The sequence below is a fragment of the Solanum lycopersicum genome, chromosome 4, assembly GCF_036512215.1.
Source record: "Solanum lycopersicum chromosome 4, SLM_r2.1".
Lineage (NCBI taxonomy): Eukaryota > Viridiplantae > Streptophyta > Magnoliopsida > Solanales > Solanaceae > Solanum > Solanum lycopersicum.
The window spans coordinates 25,955,338-25,969,813 of record NC_090803.1 but is presented as its reverse complement, the minus strand read 5'-3'; the positions used below and the strand labels follow the sequence as shown (position 1 = coordinate 25,969,813).

Here is a 14,476-nt window from a genome sequence, read left to right as displayed (position 1 = left end):
GGAAATTATATATTTTAGTATGTTTTACTTTATTAAATTATCGTAAAAATTATTAAAATATTTTAAAATTTAAATGATTTTCAATTATAAAAATATTTTAATATATGTAGTATTTTAATTAAATAGTAATTCCTACACTTTTCTTAAAATTATTTAAATTCTAGCCTATTCTATCATAATTTCTTTCAATTCTAGCCACTCCATTTTAAATTTTATTCCAATCGTAGCCACTTTTTCATTTCAATTCTAGCCAATTTAATTGCAATTTTAGCCATTCCAATCCTCAAACCAATTTGATTTTAATTTTTCATCTATTAATCTCATTCATCCATCTTAAAAAATAATTCCTAGATCGAATCCTAAACATTAATCTCTTATTAAATCAACGGTTGTGATTAAATCTCCTATTCTCTTTCTTCAACACCAAAAGACCCCAAAACCTAAAACATTTTTTTTCTCCTTCTATTCCTCCCCTCTCTCCAGCCCCCCCCCCCCTTCTTCTCCCTCTTCAGTCGTCCCTCTCCCCCTTCTTCTCTCCCTTCTCCTGTCGCTCTCCCTCTTCTTTTCCTTCCCTCTCCCCCTTCTTCTCTCCCTTCCCCCGTCGCTCTCCTTCTTCTTCTCCTTCCCGCTCCCCTTCGCGTCTCTTCCCTCCCTTTTCCTCTTCCCCTCTTTTGTAGGTACCACGAGGCAACGCCGCCAGTGAAGGAAACAGCAGCACCGGCGAGGACCACCATTACTGGCAGAAGCCCCCACCGGCGAGGAAGACACCGGCCAGCAGCTGCACGAGGTGGTGAACGACCAGCAGTAAGGCAGCAGAGGCAGCAACTTCAACCGGTAGTAGCACCTAAGACCACCAACATCTCCAAACCAGTAAACAAGGAGAGCTCCGAAGGAGTTATTGAAAGTTTCAAGAAGTTCAAAAGACGGATCTTTAATAGATCCGTTCGGCTACATCCCTTTTAAAGTATTATCTCGCTTTTAGCATTTTCTATTCTTCTCTTTTACCTGCAGTTCAATTTAAATTTTCATGGAAGTTTCATGTATGGTTATGTGAAAATTGATATGCATCTTGCTTAAAATGTGTTAATCTTCTGAAATTTGTTCATTGTTATTAGTTAAGTATCTTCTAGGCTGCCATCTATTTGAATGTCTTGTTAAAACTTCATTTAATCTCCCAAGATATGTTCATATGATTAAATGTTAATATGCTTTGAGTTTTATTATTGTTGGACTTTTTTGATGAACCCTCATCAAAGTTTTCTTTTATCGATCTTAGACGTAAACTTCCTTTGTTCTGTTTGATTTGATGGTTTAATTAATGGTTTGACTCATTATGCAAAATATGTCAAGGTTTCTTTAAGTGTAGTAGTCTTAACCTTATTGAGTTTATTGTGAGTAAGTTTGTCTGTTGAGTTAATGATTGCATAATTTTAGCGTTATTTGTATCTTTCTAAGAAATTATTGCTTGAATATTTCTCTTCTTCCCTTGATTTAGTATCGATTGTTAACAAACCCTTTTTTCATAAATAAACTGGTAGATTCTTGCTCAATGTGTATTAGTAATGATTTGTTTAATTGAGGAATAAAAACAAAAGTATATTAATAGTCAAATTAGTTCTCCAAGTTGACTCTTTTTTATTTAAAGGAAATTAATATTACTCTCCTTAATTTTATTTTACTTATTTATATTTGGTAATGAAATATTATTATAATTTTGATTTTGGCTATTCTGAAAAGGAAAATAATATTAATTGATCTATTTTTCCTTGTTTGTAAGTTTATTGATTTCTTACTCGCTTATTTATGTTAGAAGAATATCTTTCTAATTTTGGCTCCTCTTTATTTAAGGAAAAAATATATTACTCTCTATTAATTTATTCTTACTTGTTTATATTTGGTAAATAAAATATTTTAGAACTTTCTGATTTGGTCCTCTTTTATAATAAGGAAAATAAATATTAATTGATTCCTTAAAAATATATGTTTACCTTATTTGTTCCCCCCTCTTCTACTATATAAGAGACCCCCTTTGCATTCTTTTAACACATTCACATCTTTCATAACAAGTTCTCTCATTCACACACACATTCACTCTCATTCACAAGTTCTCTCATCACTCCTCATTCTCTCATTGCGCTCTTGCTACTCTTAAACGAAATAAGTTTTCGGTAACTTTCAAGTGCTACTTTGCTACTTTGCTTTTGTTCGAGTAAAGGTTGGATCAACTTGTTTTCATTGCTACCATTCCTAATCTGTTTAACCGGTTAGTATTCTTAAGTAGCATTTACATTATATTTTTCTTTTGTATTCATACATTTGTATAAGCTCATTGTTCTATTTCTTTTGTTATGTATAAGTTGTTAAATAATTGCATATGTGTTTCTTCTTGTCTAAAATAATTTGATTACTTGTGTAGTTATGTGATTGCTTTGACAGGTCTCAAACTTGAAGTTCAAGTTAAAGAAGAGAGATCATTTGTCTAATTCGTATTTGAATATATTCCTTATGTATTTATTTTTTTTTTTTGTAATATTCGTATAACAGTGAAGCTCTCATATATGATATAAGATTTGGGGGATTGACTATAAGGGGAGGGGGATATATATATATATATATATGCTAATTGTTTTCTTTGCTTATTATGTTTTTTTACTATGTGATTGATATAAATTTTCCGTCTATTACTAATGTAATTAGAATAGGCAACATATTGGAATCACCCAAATAATCTATTTAAAATCAATTATTTGTTTGTCTTGTTTAATTAGTTTGAACCAATGGGAGCTTGTAATATTAATAAAGTTAGTAATCTAGATCTTAGCTTTTATATTTTAATAATTTTTAGCATGCCAATGAACTTAACAAGAGAAAGCGAACCTTGTAAAAGTATCGATGTTATGATTGTTAATGTAAACCTTATTTATTTCCACATGTTCACTTAGAAATCATGTTTGTAGGTTTGTAAATAAATTTTTTAGCATACCCACTCCAATAAAATTTGTTGTGCATACTTTTGTCTCCTTTTAAATTAGCTAATATTATTAATTAGTAATTTTATTTGTCCTTTTGAAGATTTTCGCACTTGATGCAATATGTTGTTTTCTTAAAATAATAATAAAACAAAATAAAATCTTTTCATGCATTTAACAAATTATTTGGCTTTTAAATATATTTCATGGTAAAATCTTTGCAATTAATAAATTTACTACATTAATCTTCTACTAGTTTTCTTTTTACAAAATTTTTTGCAATTTTTTTCAAAAGTCATTGTTCAATACTCCTTTAAAATTCTGGATTGATTATGACATTGTTTACTTTTAAAAATAAATTATAAGCACTATCTCCTAACCTATCGTTAGTGGGAGAGTCAAAGAAATTACGAGGTCTAGTTCCAATTTTTAAATTAAACCGACGCGTCCCCGGAAGTACCACTTACCCATGATTTTAAAAGGAATTATGTGTATTTATATGTAAATATTCATGTGCCTATATGCAAACTAAATCTTTTAAATCATTTTCAAAAATATAAACTATTGTTATTTTTTCTAAGACCGACCTCAAATCAAAATTATTTTTATGGTGGAGGAGCGCGATTAACAATATCGTGGCATCATCCCTATAAAGAAACAAACATTTTTTTAATAAAAAGATTTCTATTCAAAATTTGCTCATTTTTTCAAACTTTATTCTCGCACGTATTATTCTTGTTTGGTGTGACATAATAAAATCGAGCTATCTTTTATATCTTTTGTGCATATTATGTCTTTTGTTTATCTCTCTATTAATTGCTTAATATTTGCAATATTTGTTTATCACATAGGTCGTATACTCTAATAAAAAATAATTGAAGTAATCTTAATTGTTTAATAATTTATTTGGGGTAACTTAAAATAAAAAAAAATAAATTATTGGCTTATTTATTTGTCTATTTTTGTCTCCTCGCTTATCTTTATCTAATTGATTAGTATTTATTGTGTTTGTTACTTCTATCACCTTTTAGCATGCTTAATATTAATTGAAATAATAACATAAGATATTTGTTCGATTTGTTCATAACATGGTTTCATATGTTTAAATAAATAAAAATAAACTTGATTATTTATTTATTGCTATCATCTAGCCTTGCATGTTTAAATTAATAAAAATGATAAAATAGTCTTAATTGTTTTATATTTGTTATCACTTAGCAAGCTTAAATAAACTAATAAATGAAGTGACCTTGATTGTTACTTGTAACTCCCACATAGATTGCATGAGATACGGCCGGGACCCACATTTGTGGACCCGAGAGATGCCTAACACCTTCCCCTCGAGGTAATTTGAACCCTTACTCTAATCTCTGGCTCGTTGACCTTAGCTAGACTTAGTTAGGTTAGATAGGTGACCTAACGCGCCTTAATTCGTTAGGTGGCGACTCCAAACTCAAAATCCCAAAAGAGTTGTTAGGTCGTGCACAAAATCCATTTTTTGCGAAAATAGGGTGCGACATCTATCATATTAGAATCATATAAATAAATCAATGAAAAATATATATTATTTAATTAAGAATTAAGGAACAAGCTAATGAACGACTAAACTAATTTAAAATACTAATACTCATGCAAACAACTACTATTACATGAAATTTATTAATAAATACTACCCAAAAAAAATCACTCTTCCATGTTCACAGAACCATCACCAATTAAGTGATCTATTTTTCCTTCAGGATGTGCGAAGAAATCTGCTACATCCAAGTGCGTGATGTCAACTTGATTTTCAGAGATAAAATTTGTCTCAAGATTTTTCTCTTTCTTCTTTAGTGATTCTTGATAAAGCTCAACCAAGTGTTTGGGAGTACGACAATCACGTGCATAATGACCTCTTCCACCACATCAAAAACAATCTTCCCTAGTTGCTTCACGTTTCTCATCCTTTATTTTTTCCTTTTTATTTGATGAATGATTAATGCCAGGAATAGAATTACGTTCTTGACCATAATCACGACCACGATCACGATTAGGACCGCGACCTTTTTCACACCTAGCATGGTGGGTGTACGCCTCATTCACTTCAGGAAGTGGTTCAGATCCAATAGGTCGATTCTCATGATTTTTCAATAATAAATCATTATTTTGTTCGGCCACAAGAAGATGAGAAATTAGTTCAGAATACTTTTTGAAACCTTTCTCTCGATATTGTTGCTGCAAGAGCACAATCGAGGCATGGAAAGTGGAGAACGTCTTTTCCATCATATCAATCTCACTAACCGTTTCTCCACATAACTTCAATTGAGAAGTGATTCTGAACATGGCAGAATTGTACTCATGTATAGACTTAAAGTCTTGTAGCTTTAGATGCATCCAATCATATCGTGCCTTTGGATGTATGAACATCTTCAAGTGGTTAAATCTTTCTTTTAGGTTTTTCCACAAAACAAGTGGATCCTTAACTGTCAGATATTCAATTTTCAGAATCTCGTCAAGATGATTACGCAAGAATATCATTGCTCGTGCACAGATTTGGTTTGATGCCTTATTTTCTTCTTTTATGGTGTCTCCAAGACCCATTGCATCAAGGTGGATTTCAGCATCCAACACCCATGAGAAGTAGTTCCTGCCCGAACTTTGAAGGGCAGTGAACTCTAGTTTTGTAAGATTGACTATTAAAATTAAAAACAAAAGAATAAATAATACCTTTATTAATTCTTCAAATCTAACCTTTAGTTTTGAGAAATTCGAGTCTTGTGCTGATAACGTGTTATAAAACTATAGAATAAGAAAAAGAAACTAGAGAGAAAAGAAAAGAATACTTTTTATTTCTCTTGATGAATGAATTTACAAAATAGGAACACTCTATTTGTAAGAGAAATCTAACTTGGTCCACAAGCTTTAATCATATCCTAAAAAAGTCTCCACATGATAGACATTTACTATTATACAAATACTTTATAACAATTTTTTTTGACATATATATTTAATATAATTTTAATTTAGAACACAAAATTGAAAAATCATATTTATATTCTTAAACTTTTGCCAAGTCAAACTAGATTTTTTCTAAAATATATATGGAGAACAACTTTAGTAGTAAGAAAAAACTACTTTGTTTTATTTGGACTTTTGATTGAGAGTCCAATGTAAAACTACGCTAACTTCTTCATATTTTCCCAAAAAGAAAGTGTTTTAATTGGGCAAGAAAAATTGTAAAATTTCAATTTTCGTAATATTTGGATAACCATCAACCTAATTCCTACCTTACCAGTATGGAAGAAATATTAATTCTATACCTGAACAAATTATAATCCTTAAATTAAGAATCCTAATTCTTAAAAAATTAAATAACAATTTGAGAAAAGATGATTTTTTCTAAAACAAAACCTTTTAAAAGGACAAACGGTTCATTTTTTAATAGTATAAAATTTTTTAATCAAGATTCTACTTTTGTGATTTTTTTATTTGTTCAAAAGAAAAAAAAAGTATAATAGGAAAACCCCCTAAAATGCCCTTGACCAAGAGAGGTCCCGAGTTCAACTCTCTATTTTAGTTAGAGCAATAGATGGAGCATGAAAATATGACAAAGTCAGTTAGGTTTTTGAAGTAGTACTCCATATTTAGGTATTTAAGATTGTTGAGTACAAGTCATATTTTTATTCATATCACCCAAAGACAATGGTGAGGCAGAGGATTAATCGGGATAGTGGAAGTGTGGTTCTAGTAGCTAAGAGGTCAAATTATGTGATTTTGGCTTTGTTTGTGGCAGCTGTATATGGGAGTTGGTTTGTATATGAACAGCAGTACCTCAATCTGCCTACACCACTTGGAGCTCAACATGTTGGTAAAAGGGGTTTTTCTGAGCATGAAGCTATTCAGCATGTTATAGCCTTAACTCAATTCGGTCCACATCCTGTTGGTTCACCTGCACTTAATCATGCCTTGCAGTATGTGTTGCAAGCCGCAGAAAATATTAAGGAAACAGCTCATTGGGAAGTTGATGTAGAATTAGATCTTTTTCATGCTAAATCTGGTGCTAATCATATGGTTGGTGGACTTTTCAAAGGGAAAACTCTGGTTTATTCTGATCTCAATCATATTATATTAAGGATTTCGCCAAAATATGCTCCTGAAGCAACAGAAAATGCTATTCTTGTATCTTCCCACATTGATACTGTGTTTTCCGCGTATGTTTCTCTATTTCATACTGTTGTCTTCAAAATATATTTGTATTTTTACCTACCTGTTATAATTGACACTAGCGTATGCTACAAATGTTGTTCAGAATCCAGAATATTGTTGATGTTAAGTCTATTTTTTTCTTAATTTAATCAGTTTGAATGCTAATTCAATATTTATTTGCTTGCACTTCTCATTCTAAAGCTATGAGCTCTACCTCATTATGTTTCAAATTATAATCTAGAAAGAAGTTCTGATTTATTCATAGCATAACATTCAAGTGTATTGATACAAGTTCCTCCGAGAAGTAGATATTCTGACCCAAGTAGATGTTCAAATAAAAATATAAAACACTTTTGGTTTAGCAGTCGGGGGAGGGGGGGGGGATGATGACCATCTCATACAGTGTCTGCTAGCTTTGAGGGGAAATCTTTGGATTTTTTTTTTGGGTGATACCCATGTATTGTGAAAGAGGTCATGTTCAACTGGTACTGTGGAAGACAGAGAAGATACAGGACACGGAAGCTTGTGCCGCTAGCTTTTATGTGTGTCATTTGGAGAGAGAGAAATATGTAAGTGCTTGAGGGTGTAGAGATGAGTTTCGTACAACTGAGGAGTAGCATCTTATCCTTTATTTCCTTTTAAGTGCACCCATGAAGTTTCTCTATGTATAAGAGATTCAGTTTCGTCTGTAGAAAACAAATCTCTTGGAGGTTTTCTACTTTTTGGTATATTTCTTGTAAAGAGGCGATCTTTTTTGTCTAAACATCGCAAAATGCTATTACTTTATAAAAATAGGTTTAGTTGAGGATCTTTAGACCATCGAAGATGTACTTAATAGGTACTTTGAAACTTTTAGGAAATCAATTCAGTAGGATAAACCACAGGTGTCTACATTGCTTCTTTTTGGTGTAAGAACTATGATATAGGATAATGCTGAAAAACTTTTATATTTGAAGCATATGCAGAACTGATAAGGGATGCTACTGGGATTTTGTGAGCATCAGTCAGGATATGTTAACTTTTCAAACAAAGAGGAGGTAATCCTGGTCATTCTAGGGGAATTTTACCTGGACAATGAAAAGCATTAGATCTGAAAAAGCAACTCAAATGAAGTCCTACAATCTCAGTGTAGGTGGACTAATAAGATGTTAGCTTTTATTACAAGTTCTCGAATCAAATCACCCACATTTGCAGTGAAATATTACTATCTTATTAGTACAATATGTGTGGGATCTTTTTTAGGTCTCTTTCATGATGATATCTTCCCTTGACTAGTCTTCAACAAGATTTAGAGCTCAATCTCTCATGGATATAAACTTTGTCTTCAGCTTTTGGAAGTAGCTTGGCCTCTCTTTGTTCTTGGGGGCGATTTATCCTCTCTTCTCTTTTCTCTATTCTTCATTCTTCATTAATTCCCTTTCTAATTTGGAAAACTAGTGTGCTTCAAACCTTGCACATGATACCATTCTGAGATTTCTAGAGATATCAGCTTCAACAGGCAGTTCATTGGTCTTCACATGTATTTGTATCACTGCTGTTACTTCTGTCACGAACAAATTCTCTCCAACATGGGTGGCTGATATTTAAGAATGTCCAGGTGCCAAATATTATCAGCAAATATCGTTTCTATAGTAACTCACCAAAGATTCTAAGTGCCAAGTGACTTGCTTCCTTCATATATTGTATATTTGTGGAACAAAGCATGAAGGAGGTGATTGGGCATGCTAGTAAGAATGATGGTCTTTATTGTTTAGATTTTCACAATGGTGACAGTACAACTACAAATTTCTTTCTCTAGTTCACTCTGGTCTGAATCTATTATGTCCAATAAAGAGAAAGTTTGGCTCCACCATCGGTCCTTAGGTCATTCATCTTTTTATATAACCAAGATGTTTCGAGTCATCTATATTTTCACTCTGGTGCTAGATGTTTTGACTCACTCATCGGTCGATGATTAAACAAGTGTAAGGTGGATCTATATGTTTAAGCAAAAATCAGATGTTATCTATATTCTTCCTACTTTTTTTAGTCTGAACAAAAACCCAATCTGATATGCGAAATAAATGATTCCTTTCTGATAACACCAGGGACTACTTTAAGCAATACCTCTTTTTTTCTTCCAAAAAGAGGGGAATTATTCTTGAATCTTCATATGTCAATGCTCCTCAAAAAAATTGGATAGCAGAGAGAAGAATGGCCAATTGTGGTATTATTGGATCACTATTGCTTCACAAAAGGGTTGCAAAACAGTCTTGGGGGAAGTGTCCTAACAACTGCACATCTTAGTAACAAATACCATCAAGAATTCTGAACTTTAAAAGCTTACTTGATACTCTTAGAAGTCTCCCTGAATTTTGGATTTTTCGATAAAATGGTTCCTAGAATCTTCGGGAATGTTTCCTATATTCACATTCATCCTCAAAATCAGGCAAGTCAGATCTGCATCCTCTTAGGTGTGTTTTCATAGGATATTTTCCTGCTAAAAAGGCTATAAGTTTTACTAACCGTCGACCAAGAATTTCTATGGGAGTCAGTCCTGTCCTAGTCGTTTTTACATTCAAGGGGCGTTCTTACATCCAGGGGGAGTCAGTGAATGGAGAGGGAACTTTAGACTTACTGCTATGTAAGTTCTCTATCCTTGCCGAGTCAAATCCTTATCCGAGTCACCATTTTTTAAGTCAAATGAGTACTTTGTATTGAGTTTCATAATAAAGAAAAGTATTTTTTCTCTCCCTCTCACATCTCTGAAGAGTCCAGAATAATAATCAGCAGAGGGTTGGTCTATGTGCATACCGTTTATGTTTGGTTTGTCTTGCTGTCGTACATTATTTTCTTCGTCTTTTTCAGAGGATAACGTGTGACAGGTTGGTTCAATATCCTTTATATGCAGTACCTGTATATGCCTTTGCTGTTTGATCTTTTAACTATTTATGCATTGGTGCCACTTATTGTTTTGCAGGCCTTTTTTTTTTTTTTAAAACTGTTATGGGCAATTTAAAACAGCCTTTTGTTTTAATCTAATCTAATGATTCAATAATGTATATGCTTTCATCTGCATGCAAAGTTGAAGTGGTACTTGCTAATATTGACCTATCATGTTGGCTTATTTTCCTATAGTGAAGGGGCTGGAGATTGCAGCTCATGTGTAGCTGTTATGTTGGAACTTGCTCGAGGAGTGTCTCAATGGGCTCATGGGTTCAAAAATGCCGTAATTTTTTTGTTTAACACAGGAGAGGAGGAGGGCTTAAATGGTGCTCACAGTTTTATAACTCAGGTTTTTGTCCCTTTTAGACTTATCTCGAGATTTTGTTGACCTATATAGTACCAAATCTTAACTCCTACTAGGAAAGGACGAGGATGATGCCTTGCAACTCAGCTTATTAGGCATTTAAGATTAAACTTAATTCTTGTTTGTATTTGAACTCTATAGATGCCTCTTAATCTTTATCATGATGGGAATGACTCAAGTTTATTCTATCTGATGTATAACCTATGAATTGGTGGTATTTCTTTTCATTTTTTTCTGCAAGTTTTTAACTTATTGGTATATAATTGATGTATTAAGTATGACATACATAATTATAATTTCATGCTCTATTCTGCTTGTATCCACTTTCTCAAGATTTTGGTCTTCTTGTTTTGATCACTCCATGTTATGTATGACATGACACTAGTGTCCATGTCTATGCCACCTGGGATAGATTTACGCATTTTAACTTGATGGCTATTTTCGCTTTTCAGCACTCACAAGGGATGTAGTATCAAATAGCAGAAATTGACTGCTAAACCTAAAACATTTAAAATCTCATTATGAGTTCTGTTAACTTGCATAGTTATTTCATTGATGCAGCACCCTTGGAGTGACACTTTAACAATGGCTATTGACTTGGAGGCCATGGGTGTTGGAGGGAAGTCGGGAATATTTCAGGTTTGTATCTACTGTTACAGTCCTTTTCTATCTCTTCTTCTCGTTTGGTGACTGAATAGGTGGTGTATGGATGTTTATGAGATAAAACAAGTTGCTGCTTTGCTATGGTTTTCTTATCCAATTTTTGTGATGAGCTAATTTTGATCAGATTGGCATGCATATGCTTCTCCTTTTTAGATGAACATGCCCGAACTTATTTATGATAAAAAAGGTCTTTTTGGGCACTTCCTCTTTACAAGAAAAACACTTTTCCTCAAATAATCGATATATCAAAAGTTCCTTTTCTCTTTATCTTGGATTCTTATTTTTGGCTCACCTATTGTTCTTTAATTACAGGCTGGTCCTCAGCCATGGGCAATTGAAAATTTTGCCTTGGCAGCACAATATCCATCTGGTCAAATAGTTGCACAGGTCAGTTTGCATTACTCAAAGAGAGATAAATATTTTTCCTGAAACCGTTGATGTACCATTTATATTACTACCCTCTGTGGGTTAAGGTTCTGAACTTACATTTAACTGTCTTTAGTGCTGCAGGATTTATTTAAATCCGGGGCAGTAAAATCTGCTACTGATTTCCAAGTGTACCAAGAACTTGCTGGCCTTTCTGGTCTGGATTTTGCATATGCTGATAATACTGCTGTATACCACACAAAGGTACTTAATATGCCTCCCAATGAACTATTATACTACCTTTTTGGCAATATGCTATTTTCTACTTACAAAGGCAATTCTGCAACACTTATAATTCAGGCATGCTAATGATCAAAGTTGTTCATAATTTTTGGACAATTTTTTGTTTTGGAATTTCATCACGTTTGAGTAAGGGGGTGTTTGGATTTAGCTTATTTATGTGTTTTGACTTTGAATCACTTTTTTAATTTTGGAGGTGTTTGGAAAAGTTGAAGAAGTGCTTTTAAGCACTCACCTCTAGGCCAAAAAAGTTCTACAATAAGCCAAAAGCAAAAAGCCAAAAAGCCAAAAGCAGGGCATCCCCTACTTATTGCTTTTAACTTTTGACTTATTAGTTACTTTTTATTAGCTTATCCAGACGGGCTTTAAGGGCTTGTTTGGATGGGCTTAGAAAAAGCAACTTATAAGTCAAAATCTAAAAGTCATAAAGTAGATGATACCCTACTTTTAACTTCTTTTTTTCTTTTAAAGCCAAAAAGTAAATGCTTAAAAGCACTTTTTATATTTTCCAAACACCTCCAAAACTAAAAAAATACTTTAAAGTTTAAAACACTTAAAAATAAGCTAAATCCAAACGGGCACCATGTCTGGAAACTTAAAGAGAATCTTCTGTAATTTTGTTGCATAGGTAATTGTGCAATTTCTGTTGTAGTTGAGGCCCCATGTTTCATGTGGAAGCTGTGTTTGAGTATGCTATGTATCAACTCATGTCAGCACAACATATTAGCTCATTCCGTGGATGATGCTCTTAGTTATGCGTGACTTTCTCCATTAGGAGTACTAATGAGTTTCCAGCATCATAATATATGGAAGTACTTGACAAGACTACTGTACGAAAGCTTGCATTAAGAAAGAAAGCTGATTAGGTCTTCTAGTATTATGTATAAGGGAACTGCTGATGGGACTTCGAACCTCATTATGAACTACTTTGCTGATGTGCAAACTGGAAATGGATTTCATGGACCTCGTCTTCTATTTACAGTGATGGAAACAGTATCAGGTGACTCCAGTTTTATTTAAATTGATTGATCTGTCACTTTAAGTGATGAGGCGATGCAAAATGGTGGGTCCTTGCTTTGTATGTGTGAAGCGAAGCAACTTCAAAGAAGAATGTGCTTCACAGTTCACATACTAAGTCGCAAAACTATTCAAGCAAGTGGCGGTCCCTTCTTTGAGTTTGATGGAAAAAGAGAAAGAGGAGGATAGAATAGGGACTTTTGCTAATTGAGTATCAAAATTCCTCTTTTAGACATGTTTCAGTTAAATCTGATTATCAGTGTTGTTGCTAAAGCAGTTATACATAGAGAAATAGGAGGATAGAATAGGGCCTTTTGTTAATTGAGTATCAGAATTCCTCTTTAGATATGCGTCAGTTAAAGCTGATTATCAGTGTTGTTAGTAAAACAGTTATACATAAATGTCTCTGACTCATTAATTGAAACTCCAACTCTTATTGAGTAATAGAATTCTTCTCGAGATATCAGACCTTATTTTGTAAATAGCTCTGGAGGTTAAATAATGGGAAATAAGCTCCTTGGGAAGCGGTGGTTGATGTCAAATATAAGAGAGAAGTTTCCTGGGCACCTAAAGTAGTTAAGATGCCATATGGAGTAGCTGGTTGGAGACAGATCTGCTGCTTATAGGAGGAATTCAAAATGTTGGCTTGATGGTGGCCAATGGGAAAAAAACTTTGGAAATATAGTTAGGATTGTCCTGGTTTGCTGAAAGATCAATTTTCCACCTATATAGACTGGACAATAATTCTGAAGTCGTTTTAGGAGATATATTCTATGATGTTGGACTGAACTTTGAATTCAGAAGGAACCTCTTTGGCCGAGAAACACAGGAAGTTGATGTATCGATTCAGCAAATGCAATCAGTAAAGTTGATTCCAGAGAAAGAAGATGGTCTGTTTTGGAAAGCCAATAGAAAAGTCTTAGGAGTTTTGTGGTCTAAAACAAGCCATAGAAATTGTGGCCACACATCATCTCATTAAGTGTAAAATGGAAGTTTAAGATAATTGTACTTACTAAAGAAAGATGTCCTTTTTCTGGGACTGACTAAATAGGAAAAATTGCCCCATAAATTGGAACAAAGAGAGAGATAGAGAGAGTAATTAGTTTTGATGTTACAAGCTATATTACAATTGTTAGGTAATCATTGTAAATTGTGTGCTTTAGTTTGAAGGTGTTTCTTCTTGCACAATGCCCCAACAGACTTGTCGCTTCTTTAGGCTTTTTTTGGCTTTTAACTGGGAGTCTTTTATTTTATTTTACAAATGTGGTGCCTTTTGCGTGCAGAATGACAAATTAAAGCTTTTAAAGCCTGGTTCTCTTCAACATCTTGGAGAAAATATGCTTGCTTTTCTGCTTAAGGCTGGAACTTCTACAAATTTGCCCAAAGGCAAGGGGACAAATTCCAGTGGAAAGTCTGGCCAGGATACTGCTATATATTTCGACATTTTGGTATGTTCACGAACTGCAGTTCTTTTGTCGTTGGTTGTTAATATACCCTTTTTACCTTGAAATTGGTGGTGTATTTCACTAATGTTGCAAGATGTGGTGTATTTAAGTTCAGTTAGTCAAGTAAATTGGTGTTTTTAAGGCTATTAATAGTTCGAAGATGATCTTGTAATTTGCGCCAAGGTTTGGGATGTTATCAGTACTTCTCTCTATTATTCATGAAACATGAAGAAAGAGGATGG

At 33.3% G+C, this 14,476-nt stretch overlaps 2 protein-coding genes and 1 long non-coding RNA gene across 3 annotated transcripts in view; 2 read left to right on the top strand and 1 right to left on the bottom strand.

The window, feature by feature from the left end:
* The first annotated feature begins 438 nt into the window (after window positions 1-438).
* LOC112941348 (uncharacterized) lies at window positions 439-2,639 on the top strand. The gene is made up of 2 exons (XR_003246488.2): window positions 439-964; window positions 2,437-2,639. It is a non-coding gene; the product is annotated as an uncharacterized lncRNA (long non-coding RNA).
* A 2,013-nt stretch (window positions 2,640-4,652) lies between these two features.
* On the bottom strand, window positions 4,653-5,549 carry LOC138348033 (uncharacterized). The gene is made up of 2 exons (XM_069296640.1): window positions 4,967-5,549; window positions 4,653-4,861 (listed from the first exon to the last, which is right to left on the bottom strand). The coding sequence occupies exons 1-2, from the start codon at window positions 5,547-5,549 to the stop codon at window positions 4,653-4,655; spliced, it is 792 nt and encodes a 263-aa protein (XP_069152741.1).
* A 744-nt stretch (window positions 5,550-6,293) lies between these two features.
* LOC101256275 (uncharacterized) overlaps window positions 6,294-14,476 on the top strand; it is a 29,616-nt gene continuing 21,433 nt past the window's right edge. Inside the window, exons 1-6 of the mRNA XM_004237196.5 lie at window positions 6,294-7,159; window positions 10,272-10,428; window positions 11,005-11,082; window positions 11,419-11,493; window positions 11,617-11,736; window positions 14,073-14,237. Of these exons, the coding sequence (XP_004237244.1) occupies window positions 6,651-7,159; window positions 10,272-10,428; window positions 11,005-11,082; window positions 11,419-11,493; window positions 11,617-11,736; window positions 14,073-14,237 (1,104 nt within the window). The 5' untranslated portion in view covers window positions 6,294-6,650. The remainder of the gene's footprint in view (window positions 7,160-10,271; window positions 10,429-11,004; window positions 11,083-11,418; window positions 11,494-11,616; window positions 11,737-14,072; window positions 14,238-14,476) is intronic.